Source organism: Lipotes vexillifer, unplaced genomic scaffold (assembly GCF_000442215.2).
Source record: "Lipotes vexillifer unplaced genomic scaffold, Lipotes_vexillifer_v1.1 scaffold1312, whole genome shotgun sequence".
Taxonomy (NCBI): domain Eukaryota; kingdom Metazoa; phylum Chordata; class Mammalia; order Artiodactyla; family Lipotidae; genus Lipotes; species Lipotes vexillifer.
Window position 1 is genome coordinate 29261 of NW_006786207.1, and position 12923 is coordinate 42183.

At 49.4% G+C, this 12923-nt stretch overlaps 1 protein-coding gene across 1 annotated transcript in view; it reads left to right on the forward strand.

The window, feature by feature from the left end:
- The first annotated feature begins 6996 nt into the window (after positions 1-6996).
- The window catches only part of LOC103088193 (low affinity immunoglobulin gamma Fc region receptor II-like), a 9743-nt gene continuing 3816 nt past the window's right edge, over positions 6997-12923 (forward strand). The window contains exons 1-3 of the mRNA XM_007458411.1: positions 6997-7117; positions 8374-8394; positions 9997-10254. Coding sequence (XP_007458473.1) covers positions 7006-7117; positions 8374-8394; positions 9997-10254 — 391 coding nt within the window. The 5' untranslated portion in view covers positions 6997-7005. The remainder of the gene's footprint in view (positions 7118-8373; positions 8395-9996; positions 10255-12923) is intronic.

Sequence of the window (12923 nt, forward strand, 5' to 3'; positions counted from 1 at the left end):
AAGCGGCCTGCCTCGTTGCCTCGATACCGATGCAGTTCCTGGTGTTGTGAGTTGGCCCCTTGGTTTACTTGTGCACAAGTCACACATTGCCTAGTGACTGAGAATACTTTTTCTTTTAATACCTGCCTTAACTGTCTCTTCTCAGTTTATAAGTTCTTCCCTTCAAAACCATCTAATTTTTGTAATTTCCTTCGGATATCTGGGGCCGACTGTGTCAAAAAGGCCAATTGCCCGCCTGCCTGTTTTCTGGTGCCTCAGGGTCTATGGGGGTCCATAGCCTATAAGTCTCCATCAGCCTTTCCAGGAAGGCGGCTGGAGACTCTGTGGCTCCCTGGGTCACCTCTGTAACCTTGGACATATTAGTTAGCCTTCGTGCTGCCTCCCGAAGTCCTGTTAACAGAGCCTGGCGAAAACGGGCCAAAGTCCCTCGTCCCTCCTCCGTGTTAGTATTACATTCCAGTCGGATACTAGGGAGCACGGTTTCAATTAGGTTGGGGTTATCAGTGGGCCGTCCATCTGGACCAAGTACCTGTTTACGGGCCCCCCACATGATTTTTTTTCTTTCTTCCGTGGTAAACAAAACCTGTAACAATTGCTGACAATCATCCCAGGTCGGCTGATGAGTTACAAATATAGTTTCTAACAGTGATATTAATATAAATCAGTCGTGGAGAATGGGGCGTAAGTAAGAAAAGGCTGTGCCTCCCCTGGTCTAGGTGCTTGTTGCCGCAGAGGCAGAGCAGTGGGTCGCGGTTCAGTCAAGTGATCTCTAGACCGGGTATGCGGTCTCCTGGGCCGACCTGGGAGGATGTCGTCATCGGGGCCGGTATCGGCCTCGGGAGGGACATAGGGAGGGGGAGGTGCAGACGCCTCGGGAGGAGGGGTTTCTTCTTCCTCTCCCTCCCCTACAAGAGGAGGGGGCGGGGACTTAGAGCTTTTAACATTAGGTTTTTTTCCCGTCCGCCATCTTGGCGGCACATGTTATCTTTAGATCTTGTTTCCTTTCTGTTGGTAGCTCCTGGCGGGGACAACCAGGGCTTCAGCCAGTCAGGTGGTGTCTCCACAAGACCCCGCCAACACTCAATCTAAGGAATCTGATCATCATGTACCTTAAAGACAATATCTTCCACGGCAGCTATAACCGGAATAGAGAACGTACCTTCGGATGGCCATCCCACCTCAAATGTCGGCCATTCCAATTCACAAAAGGTGCGGAGGGTTTCCGGGGATACAGAGGCCCCGAATCCCCTGGCGATCTGGCGGAAGTCTCTGAAGTGGTCCAGAACTAGGCTCAGGGGGGTCTGCATCCGGGACATACCTTGTCCCATTGTTAAATTTCTGTTGAGCTAAAGGTTTCAGCACAAGGACAAAGCCAAAGTGTCCAAGCAAATGCAAGAGCACACACACGAGTGACAAAAGACAGAAGGAGAGAACAAGTTTTGACACAATCCCAGTTCAAAGTCGGGACAAAAGAATATCGAAACCGACTTTGAATTCCCAAGGAGGAATCGCAGCGTCCCGTGACTCCCCCTGACTCCAGGCTTAACGTCGCGTCCGACAAGCCTTAATGGAGTCTCCTAGTTTCTTGCCGGCAAGCCAGGGGTCGCAAACTTACCCGAGGAAGGAGCAGGTGGTGGCTTCGGAGGAGGGACCCTGTTTCAGGTCTTTAACCGCCACCGTCCGATCCCGGACGAGCCCCCAAATGTTGCGGTCCGGGAGCCACACGCCTGGAGTCGAGTTCCCCGGTAAATGCGATCCGTGTCCCAACCAAGGACACACGAGAATCACCAACACCAAGTAGAAAGATTAGCAAGGGATTTATACAAGTATAGAAGCTTACACAAACTGTCCGGACAGGGTCCCACTCGGAGAGAAGTGAGTGAGACCCTGACTAACAGTCGGGCGAGGCCTTTATACCCTTCACAGGGTGGGAAGTCCCCAAGGCGGGAGGGAGCTGTTTAATTTTGAATCAGCCAATCAGGAACTGGGTTCTTCCTGCCCCAAGCAAGCAAGCAAGTTTCTTACAGAAGCCAAAATGTGCTGTTAGCCCTGAAGCTGTTCTTCCATTTCGTTCGTCACAAACCAATAGGTACCCCAAAACCAAAATCAAAAAAGCCTGAATTTGGAAAAGAAAGGACAACGTGAAATTTTATTTTCCTCTCTCGACCAGGTACTACAGAGATCTGGGAGACCTGACTGTGGTAAGAATTCTCATCCTTCACCAGCTTCTGCCAGTTTTTCCAGGACCCCTTCTGGAGGCTCTGGAGCATGAGGTATTTAGAGTGTAGCTCTGGTATCTATCAGAATTTAACAAGGGTTTCCATTAATCTTAGTTTTAGTGTCCCCTTGGCTGTTTAAGGGAATAATTGGTAGCAGTTTACCAGAGACTCCCTCAGAGTCTCATCAACCCTGAGAGGGGCCATTTGGTGACCCTCCTTTGAGGGTAGATACGGGGTATCTGTAAGGCCACTAACTTGGCAGACTTTTGTTTACAGTTCTATAGTCTGTTCAGAGTGGAAAGGCAATTCAGACAGGATTAGCAGACTGGCTGCTCATATAAAGGAGGACGGGGGAGGGGCTTCCCTGGTGGCGCAGTGGTTGAGAGTCCGCCTGCCAATGCAGGGGACGCGGGGCTGTGGAGCAGCTGGGCCCGTGAACCATGGCCGCTGAGCCTGCACGTCCAGAGCCTGTGCTCCACAACAGGAGAGGCCACAACAGGGAGAGGCCCATGAAAAAAAAAAAAAAAAAAAAAAAAAAAGGAGGACAGGGGAGTAGTAGGAGTCACATCAGTCTTGTAGTCTTTGGTTTTAGGTACCTCTCGTGTCTTTACTTTCTCATTACCCTTTTGCGATGAATCTTTCAATGAAGCTCTCTGGGACTCTTGAAGCCTTTTGGAGGCATACCAATTAAAATAGGTATCCCATTCCATTTGTTTGATTTGAGGACTCTTACTTTCAAGTGTACTGTTAAATGAGCCATCTTGTCTAACTGGAAGATTGCCTATAATGGCCGTTGTCATTCTAGGTTGTCTTAGTAAGATGTTGCCAGTTTTGTAGATATCTATAGCTTCTCGGACTGCATTTATCAGACATAAAATAGGCAGGTGTGCCAGAAGGTGGCAAGCTTAATTCTTTGATATTTGAGGGTCCCACTTCTGTAGCTAAGCCTTGGATCACTTAGAGCCAAATTAATGCTTAATAGGGATGTGCCACCAGGTTGGGGATTATGTGGTGTTTTCTTCTGGGGTTTTTTTTGTTTATTTTTTTGGCTGTGTTGGGTCTTTGTTGCAGCGTGCGGGCTTTCTGTAGATGCAGCGAGCGGGGGCTGCTCTTTGTTGTGGTGCATGGGCTTCTCATTGTGGTGGCTTCTCTTGTTGCAGAGCACAAGCTTTAGGCGCATGGCCTTCAGTAGTTGTGGATTGAGGGCTTAGTTGCTCCACAGCATGTGGGATCTTCCCCGACCAGGGCTCGAACCCATGTCCCCTGCATTGGCAGGCAGATTCTTAACCACTGCACCACCCAGGGAAGTCCCAGGGAATGTGGTGTTTAACAGTGTACCTTGGGGAGTTCCATGTTGGTCCAGTGATTAAGAATCCACCTTCCAATGCAGGGGACTTGGGTTTGATCCCTGGTCGGGGAACTAAGATCCCAAGTGCCCTGGGGCAGCTAAGCCCACGTGCTCCAACTACTGAGCCCATGCACTCACCATAGCTACAAAGAAGTACGCGCGCCGCAATGAAGAGCCCGGTCAGTGCAACGAAAGATCCTGTGTGTCACAACTAAGACACGATGCAGCCAACAAATTAATTAATTAATCAATTAAAAACAAAAAGTGTACCTTGTTACATGGAAATTTTTATGAGGTTGGCATGTAACCTACTGTTGATCTAAACCATTCCTTGACCAACTTATCCTACCCCAGGAGTCTGAGAGTGAGGTGGTGAGCCCTCTGACAGCATTTAAGTGTTTGATCTGTGGCCACCAGTTTTGCTGCTTTGGTTTTCAAGATTCCCATAGTAGTAGATCTTTATTCCTTTAACGAGAGTATCTCTTTATAGTGGCAGATGCTGTAATGTCTTTCAACAGTTTGACTTGCCTACTTAGATTTTGATGTGCTTTTGGTCAAAATAGTCCAAATTTATTGTCTTAATTCAATTTCCCAAGTCCCCCAGTAGTTTATGCTGTGGACTTACCTTTGTGAGTTTCCTAATGGCTGCCATCATGCTTTCTTTTGCTTCAGGGGCACCTATTATTTTCCCTCATTTAAATAATTCTCCCTAGTTCAACCAGACTTACTGTTTCTGACTGCTTGAGCACTGTTCCTGAGATCTGTCAGTACCTCCTGAAGGTGCTTACACTGTAGCTGAGATTGGGCATAAACTCAAATGTTGTGGCCTACTAGGTCTCACCATGAAATATCTGAAGTCTCTCACACCCCAAATTTCCACGTAAAAGGATTAGAACAAACAAACTTGAGCTCCAAATGGGAACTAGGTGGAGCTCGATCTAAGAGAAATTACCAGAGATACTGGAGAGCAGCTGGAGAGGTAGCAAACTAAAGTGGCTCTGTAGGAACCTTCACCTTCATCTAGGAGCCAACCCGGGAATCTTCAGTGGCTGTTTTCACATCACACCTCATTGACAATACAGGCTATACCTTGCAAAGATTGCGGGTTCGCTTCCAGACCACTGCAATATAGCCAATATTGCAATAAAACAGTCACACAAATTTTTTGGTTTCCCAGCACATATGAAAAGCTATGTTTACACTATACCATAGTCTATGAAGTGTGCAACAGCATCATGTCTATAAAACAATATACACACCTTAATTTACGATGACCTTATTGCTGAAAATACCAAACCAATTTTAATAGTAACATCAAAGATCACTGATCACAGATCACTATAACAGATATGATAATAATGAAAAAGTTCAAAATATTATGAGAATTACCAGTGTGTCACTTTGTGACCCAGAGACACAAAGTGAGCCAAAAGCAGTTGGGAAAAATGGTACCAAGAGACTTACTCAACAAGGGTTGCCACAAACCTTCAATTTGTAAAAAATGCAATATCTGCAAAGCGCAGTTAAGTTAGCACAATAAAATAAGATATGCCTGACCTGTCCAATGACAAAACTAAAACAATTTAGTTACAAGATTGATATCCTTTTTTCAAGGGAAAACAAGCCATGGGTAGAGGCAGTACAGTTCCTCATAAGCAGTGGAGAACTCTTCCCAAGGGATTTGGGCAAGACCAAGTTTTATAGAGCTTTAGAAGAGGCAACGTGGAGACGGCATGACTGGCTAGGAGGTTGGGACTTTCCTTATAAGGGTAACAGGTCCTGATTTCTGGGATTTCCTTATAAGGGTAACAGGTCCTTATAAGGGTAACAGGACCTGTTAGGTAAGCTAGCTAAAGCTGAGTTGGAGTATTGTGATTGGTGTATGTTACGTCCCTGGACAGGTTTTTCCTGTTAACTGCAGGCTGACTTAGGTTTAGATTTATGATGTGGTCTAGTCCACTGGGGTGGCTCCAATGTGTGGGTCCCATTATATAAATTAACCTTTAAAGTGTTGATGTCAGCTCACTGGAGTCTTTTCAGTGGTTAAAGAAATTTTTTCACCTAAAAATCAGATAAGGGCTGGAGGTAGATTGGGGTTGGGAGGTGGGGTAGAACGGGGCCAAAGGAGTGGGGCTGTTGAGGTTTCTGAAGACCACAGGGTGTAAGAACAGGTTTCACAATGTCATTTCCTTGAATATTACAGCTTGCTTCCTCAGAGAGCTTTTGGGAGAGAGGCCCCAGCAAAGGGCCGCAAGAGAGATCCCAGAGCAACTCATGTTCTGGGGATGTTGAGGGTGAACAAATGTCAATGAGGATGACAACAGAAAGCAAAAAAGGGAAACTAGCATTGACTGGATACCCACAATGCACTAGGGACTTTGCTAGCACGCAAATTCTCTTTTAAATTTCAAAAACCTTGAGTGCAGTGGTTCTCAACCAGGGGCAATGTTGCCCCCAAGAGAACATTTGCCAATGCCTAGAGACCTTTTTATTTTTACAACTAGGGGGTACCCCTGGCATCTAGTGGGTAGAGGTCAGGGATGCTTCTAAACGTCCTACAGTGTATAGGACAGGTCCTCACAATGAGAATTATTTGGCCCCAAATGTCAATAGTACTGAGGCTGAGAAACCCTGCTTGAAGGACAGGCGTGCTAATCTTCATTTATACAGATGAGGAATCTGTAGTTCTGAGAAGCTAGCTGTCATTCAAAATGAGACTTACACAGCTCTAAAGCCCTGCTCTTTGACCATGCCATAGTGATAGGAACAGTGATGGGTAAGAAAGATAAAGAAGCAGGGCACTAATTGCTGCTCAAAGATATTTGTTGGAGGAATGCGTACAAGAGTGAACGATCATCCTATTGCCACTCTGACACACGTCTTTGTCCTTGTTCCACAATCCAAAACGGAGTCAGGATTATGATAATAAAGGAAATCAAATGGTGGGGGCTGGCCTCAAGTCGCTATGCTCGATCTCAGGAGGAGTCTGATGCCAGTGTCTGCGCCTCTACATAGATGGAGAACTATGGGGAGTCTGCTGACACACTCCTCCATCGCCTTTTCTAAGCAGAGAGACAGACGGGAGGTTCTGAGCTGAGTTTGGGTGACCATTTATTCCCCTCTTCCTCCCAGAGGCTGAGCCCAGCTGTGGCCCCAGAGGAAGAGGAGAATCTGTTTCCCAGTTTCCACATTTTCTGTGAGTTTGGAGTGGGACTGAGCCAGATTGATTCTAGGAAACCCTGAAACTTCTGGGATGGAAAAGTTGAGATGAAAGAGGGTGGAAGGGGCGGAGTCAATGACAAAAACAACACTTCTTTTCACTTCCTCTTTTGGAGTCCAGAAGTTGTCTGTTCTCTGCGGTGGAATCTGTAAGCCTCGAGAGAAGTCTGTGCCTGCTGTGCTGGGCTGTCAGAGGCAAGCTGCTCGCTCCAGGAGGTGATGGGGATCCCCTCATTCCTAGCCCTCCCTGCTGCCAGGAGTGACCGAGCTGCCTGCACATCCTGCCATCCTTTGGGCCACATGCTACTGTGGACGGCTCTGCTATTCCTCGGTGAGGCAGGGTCCCCAGGAGGGGCAGTGGAGCAGGGACAGAGGCAGGCATGCTTTTCTAACTCAGCTGCTGGCACTTCGGTTGGGGCTGAGCCTGGGCAAGGATGAGGGCTGGTGCGGGAAGCACGTCAGGAAAGTCAGGAGGGTGAATGAAGGCAGGCTGATGAAAATCAGATTCTGACAACCTTGCTGGCCTTGGCAAATTATGAAATTGGCAGAGTTCTTTTTTAAAAAAATTAATTTATTTTTGGCTGAGTTGGATCTTTCTTGCTGCACGCGGGCTTTCTCTAGTTGTGGAGAGCAGGGGCTACTCTTTGTTGTGGTGCACGGGCTTCTTATCGCGGTGGCTTCTCTTGTTGCAGAGCATGGGCTCTAGGCGTGCGGGCTCAGTAGTTGTGTCGCACGGGCTTAGTTGTTCTGCGGCATGTGGGATCTTCCCGGATCAGGGCTCGAACCCGTGTCCCCTGCATTGGCAGGTGGATCCTTAACCACTGAGCCTCCAGGGAAGCCCAGTCAGAGTTCTTTTTTTTTTAAGTCTTTTGCTGAATTTCACTGTGCACCGAGGTCCCTGGTGCTCTGCCACCCGCCAGAGCAGAGCCAGCTGCGAGCAAAGTCTAGTGACCTAGACTTGAAGGACTAATGAGTGGCCAAGGTGTTTACCTTCCTTAGAAATTGTGTTTCACTGGGACCATATTTTAGGCGGGAGGGCTAATGCTGTCTTAGGCCAATAGGAGGTGGGGGGAAGTAATAAAACACATGGTTGGGGGCAGTGGCTGTTCTCTTTGCTGCTGAAACCACTTCAGTCAGCAGAAGCCTATTCTCTTTATGTGAAAGGAGATTCCCCTGGGTAAAAGCACAGGAGGGTCTGGGTTATCCAGGGAAAGGGGATCAGAGAATACATAAGCCAGGAAATTCTAGAATCAGTTGTGGGACCAGAGGAATCATGCATGCCTCCTTGCACTGCAGACAGAAGTGAAGAAAAGACAAAGCGCAGCAGAGCAAATTTACTAAAGTGTCAGAATGGCAATTTAGTCTTTCTGAATATGGAGACAGTAAATTTATAGAGATACCAATCTGGCCCCTGTGTGGTAATTTCATTAACACACAGCTGAACAAGTAAAGACATGGAAACCCAGGTGAACATAATGCACACAGAGACCATCAAGAGAGTTAAGGGGATTTGCAAGGAGGTGATTATTTATAATGATGAATCATCACATCTAAACACCAGGCTGATCTTTGCTTTCTCTTTTACAGCTCCTGTTGTTGGGCAACCTGGTAACTGCTCACCACATCCTCTCCCTCCCCCAGCTACCCTCTCTCTCTGCTCCCTGTACCCTGTCTGGAGGTGCTCTAGGTGCACCAGTAACCCAGGACCAAGGTAGAGCCAGGGAAGAGTAATTGCTCCCACAAGATGCCCTGCCCCACCCTCTGCTGTGTCCTCCCCTTTCCTTCCTCCCAGGGAAGCCAGGGATGCACAGCCATGGGGACAGGTGCCTCAGCCCTTATGCTTCTGTTACGGTGAGACCTCACAGATTCTGTCACAGAATATAACTGTCCTCTGTCTCAGTTGCCTTCCTCTTTCCAAACTAAATCACAAGGCCAGGCCATTTTAGTTTCAGTTGCATACAAAATCACATGATCTGCTTATGTTATCCCCATAACATATCTGACATGTTAGTTCATTTGCTCTGCTGCTGTTGTATTTTCCTCACTTTATGTCTGCATTGATAAATCTTTTACTCTTCATGTATCTGAAGGCTTCAGGGCCTGTTCCCCTGGACACAAATAGGAAATACCGCCGGTTCTGGTGGGATGAACACGGCTGGGCACTGCTTTCTCTGCACCACTAACCTCTCCACCTCCCAGGACTGGTAGTGGGATGCGGCTCTACATGGGCCACTGAATGCAGGGCTCCCTAGACTGGCCTGCCAGCCTTTCTCCTCTTTCTTATTCTTCTGAGGCCACAGAGACTCCTCTGTGCTTGGGTGTCAGGACAGGTCTATTCTAAAGGATAAAGAATGGGGACTTCCCTGGTGGTCCAGTGGTAAAGAATCTGCCTTACAACGCAGGGGACGCAGGTTTGATCCCTGGTCAGGGAACTAAGCCCGTGCCTCAGCTGGAGCCCACGGGCCACAAACTACAGAGCCTGCGTGTCACAACTAGAGAAGAGAAAACCCACACGCCATAACTAGAAAGAAGCCCATGCACCACAAGGAAAGATCCCACACCGCAACGTAGATCCCTCATGCCACAACTAAGACCTGACACAGCCAAAAAATAAATAAATAAATACAGCTTTTGTGTTGTTGATCTGACTCCTTCCATTCTTTTTTTTAAATGTATTTACTTCTTTTTATTTAGAAATAAATACATCTTAAACAAAAAGAATGGAAGAAGTCAGAACAGAAACGTGGTGCCTGACTCTCAGCCTGGCACCTCCACCAGATGTCCCCATTTGTCTTCTTCCAGCTGTGGAGAGAGTTGATCCACTAGTGTCCAAATGCCTCAGCTTACAGGGGAGGAAGGTGATTCCCCAAAGGATGTATGTGTAGTGTGTGTGCGTGCGTGTGTGTGTGCGTGTGTGTGTGCACGTGTGTGTTTGCTTGCCCCCTCTCCCATTCCCCTACCTCTTGTCCTCTCCCCTGGGGAGGAGGCAAGCTACCTGGGAGAACCTGGGTTCCTGGGGGTCCCTGTTTGGGCTGCATGAGTTGGAGGAACTGCCTTTGGTTGCACAACAGTTCTGGGTTGGGTTCCTCTCTTGATGTCTCCAGCATCATGCATCCAGCATGGCCACAGTTTTCCATCATCTGAGACTTGGGGTCTGCTTAGGCCCTTGGGGTCCCTTTCCTCATGTTGCCTTCTCTCTCTGCCCCTCAGCAGGTCTCCCGAAGGCTGTGGTGAGCATTCAGCCTGCGTGGATCAATGTGCTCAAGGAGGATTACGTGACGCTGATGTGTCAGGGGACCAACTTGTATGAAGGCAACCTCACCCTGTGGTTCCATAATGGGAGCTTCATCCAGAGGCAGAACCAGCCCAGCTATAGCTTTAGGGCCCGCAGCAATGACAGCGGAGACTACAGGTGTCAGAGAGAGCAGACCAGCCTCAGCGACCCTGTGCATCTGGATGTGATTTCCGGTCAGTGGAGGAAGGCCTGGGAGAGTCTGGGAGAACAAGGATAGAAGAAATCTGCTTACATGGCAGAGGTTTTTCGGAAACGGGAATTGCCTGCTTACTGGGAAGCATGGCTGTGAGTTGTTTGAAGGGGTTTTTGTCCACTGATTTCCCTTTTCACGCACTCCATTGCTTAGTATGTGTGGTGAGGTGGAAGTTCCTAAGAGATTTCTCAGAATATGTTGGGCTCTGTTGTCTCGGTGCTGGCTGGGCGAGAAGGGGACAAGGCCACTGACAGGCAGCTGGGTATGAGAGAAGCAGAAGGAAATCCCTAATTCATAGAAATCCTTCCATTTTTATGGCAGAGTCAAATGCACAGACAGGCCACAACTGAATGCTAGCCCTGGAAATTATAGCCATGTAAACTTGATGATTTCATTTACCTTTGAGCTTCGGTTTCCTCATCAGCTCAGTGGAGATACTACTGCCTCCCTCATCAGGTCCCGGTGAGAATCAGCATTTCCCTGCCCCCCTGCCCTCTGTGCAACTTGAGGTGAAAGTTGTGTCTTAACCACCTTTTATATCCAGCCCCAGGCACGGGACAGGGCTTAATAAATGTTTGCTGAACAGATCAATGATCCTCCAAAGCTGCTGGCAAGAAATACGTTCTCCATAAAGAAAATCTGCAGTGTGATGATGAATATTGTCATTGCTATTCTTCACTTAGTCCCCTTCCCTCACCCAATTCTCAAATTCTCCTCAAAGGTATCTAGGCCTGGTGGGCCTGCAGCTCCAGGCCTGCAATCTCTACGCTCTGTGCTCAGCAGAAAAAGACAGTCCTGGAGGGAAGCCCCAGAGGCCTGGCAGGGCCTCAACCTCAGTGCTCCTGCCTCTCTAGGGAGGGGTGGAGGTGAGGGATCCCTCCCCCGAGACTGTGCAAGTTCCCACCCGACCAGCAGGTGCGTTGACAAGGAACCCTGGCACATGAGGTGGACACCACCCTGAAGGACCTATAGGTGAAGAGCTAGATGTGAAGGCCTGGACCCAGAGCACCAGCCATGGGGGCCCTGAACCACTGTCATGGAGACTAGAGTCAACAGAATGCCAACTGCACCAGTGGGAGTCCCTACTCAGGTGGTAGCGCTCGTTCCCAGACAGCTCAGTGCCACGGTATGAACAGCAGGCAGAGCAGGCACTGCAGGGGCAGCTCTGTGGGCCTCAGTATCTCCACTAGTTAGTGTCCAGCAGCAGCTCAGCAGGCCCAGCTGCATAGCCGGGCTGCTATCTAGTGGCCACAACTGCTGCCAGTCAGCAGGCCAGCTCCCCCAAACACCAGCACAACGCAGCAGCTGAGCACCACCCAGGCCTCAGTCGATCTGGCCACACATCAGCCTCCCAACTCACCAGCCAATCCCGGAGTAAACTCTCCCAGTGTTACCACTTTGACCCAATCTGTGCTACTGGGGAACACCACCTCCTCCCCCCCAACCTGTCCCAGGCCCAGATGTATCTAAGACCACAGCTGGGAAACCTATTCCAGGTAAACCAGACCTTGGCCCTGCATGTGCCTCTAGCTTCTCAACTCATCCTGATGCCTATTAGGGCAGTGGCAGTAGTCCAGCAGGAGGGGCTGTCTGCTCAGGCTGCTGGAGGCCATGTAGATGCAGCTTAGGTAGAGAACTTGGCACTGAGGAGCAACAGGCTTAGCCCAAAGCTCCACCCAGAAAGCTATTCCCCTGTTTAGCCTCCCCCAGGCCTCTAGCCAGGCCCTAGCTGTGGCTCAGGCTCCCTCTGGGGCCTCAGGCCAGTTCTTTAGCCTTAGTCCAGCTGGTGGGGGCAGCGGGAAGAGCATTCGAAGGTACATGGGTCCAGGCAGAAGTGGCCACCCACCTGGGCCTTTGGGTCAGTGGCCCTCCTCAGGAATAGGTGGTGCTTGGAGCTATCCCAGGAAAGGCACAGGAGTGGTGGAGCCCTTGCCTGCATCCCAAACAGTGACTGATCCAGGGCAGCTAGTGCAGTGGCCAAGAAGACAGAAGCAGATGGGAGTGGTCAGCAAGACAGGACAGCTGCACCTGCTCCCAGCCAGACCCTCACTAGCTCAGTCACCACACACAGATCCAGCCCCATTCACTGATTTAGCAACAGCAACAGATCCAGCTCTTGGAGAAACAGGTGGTGATGCGGCAGCAGATTGTTATCTACCACTGGCAGCAGCTCCAGCACTGTCAGCCCCGGTACCCTCCCCACAGCTACACCTCTCCAGTTGGTCCAGCAGCAGCCACAAGTCTCACTGCCCCTCAGCCACCACAGTCCAGGTCCCTGTTGTGCTCTGCATGCAGTCCGTGCACCTGCCAGGCAACCCCAGACGTTGGCTGTCAAATGCAAGGAGGAGGGTGATGATGTCTCCACATTGGGTTCCGTGCTCCTGTCAGGGCTTCTCCAGTAGCAGAGAGCCCCAAGGCCACGGATGAGGAGAGCAGGCTTGGAGAAGGAGCTGAACCAGTGACCAGTGGGAATGCTAATTCCCCAAGCAGTGAATTAGCAGCCGTGGCCCCTGCCCATCAGCACCTCCTCCTACACTAGCCATGGTGTCCAGATAAATGGTGACTCAAACAAACCTCCACAAGCCACTGTGAAGCCCCAGATGCTCATCCACATGATTGAGGGCTTTGGTATCCAGGACGGAGCAGAAC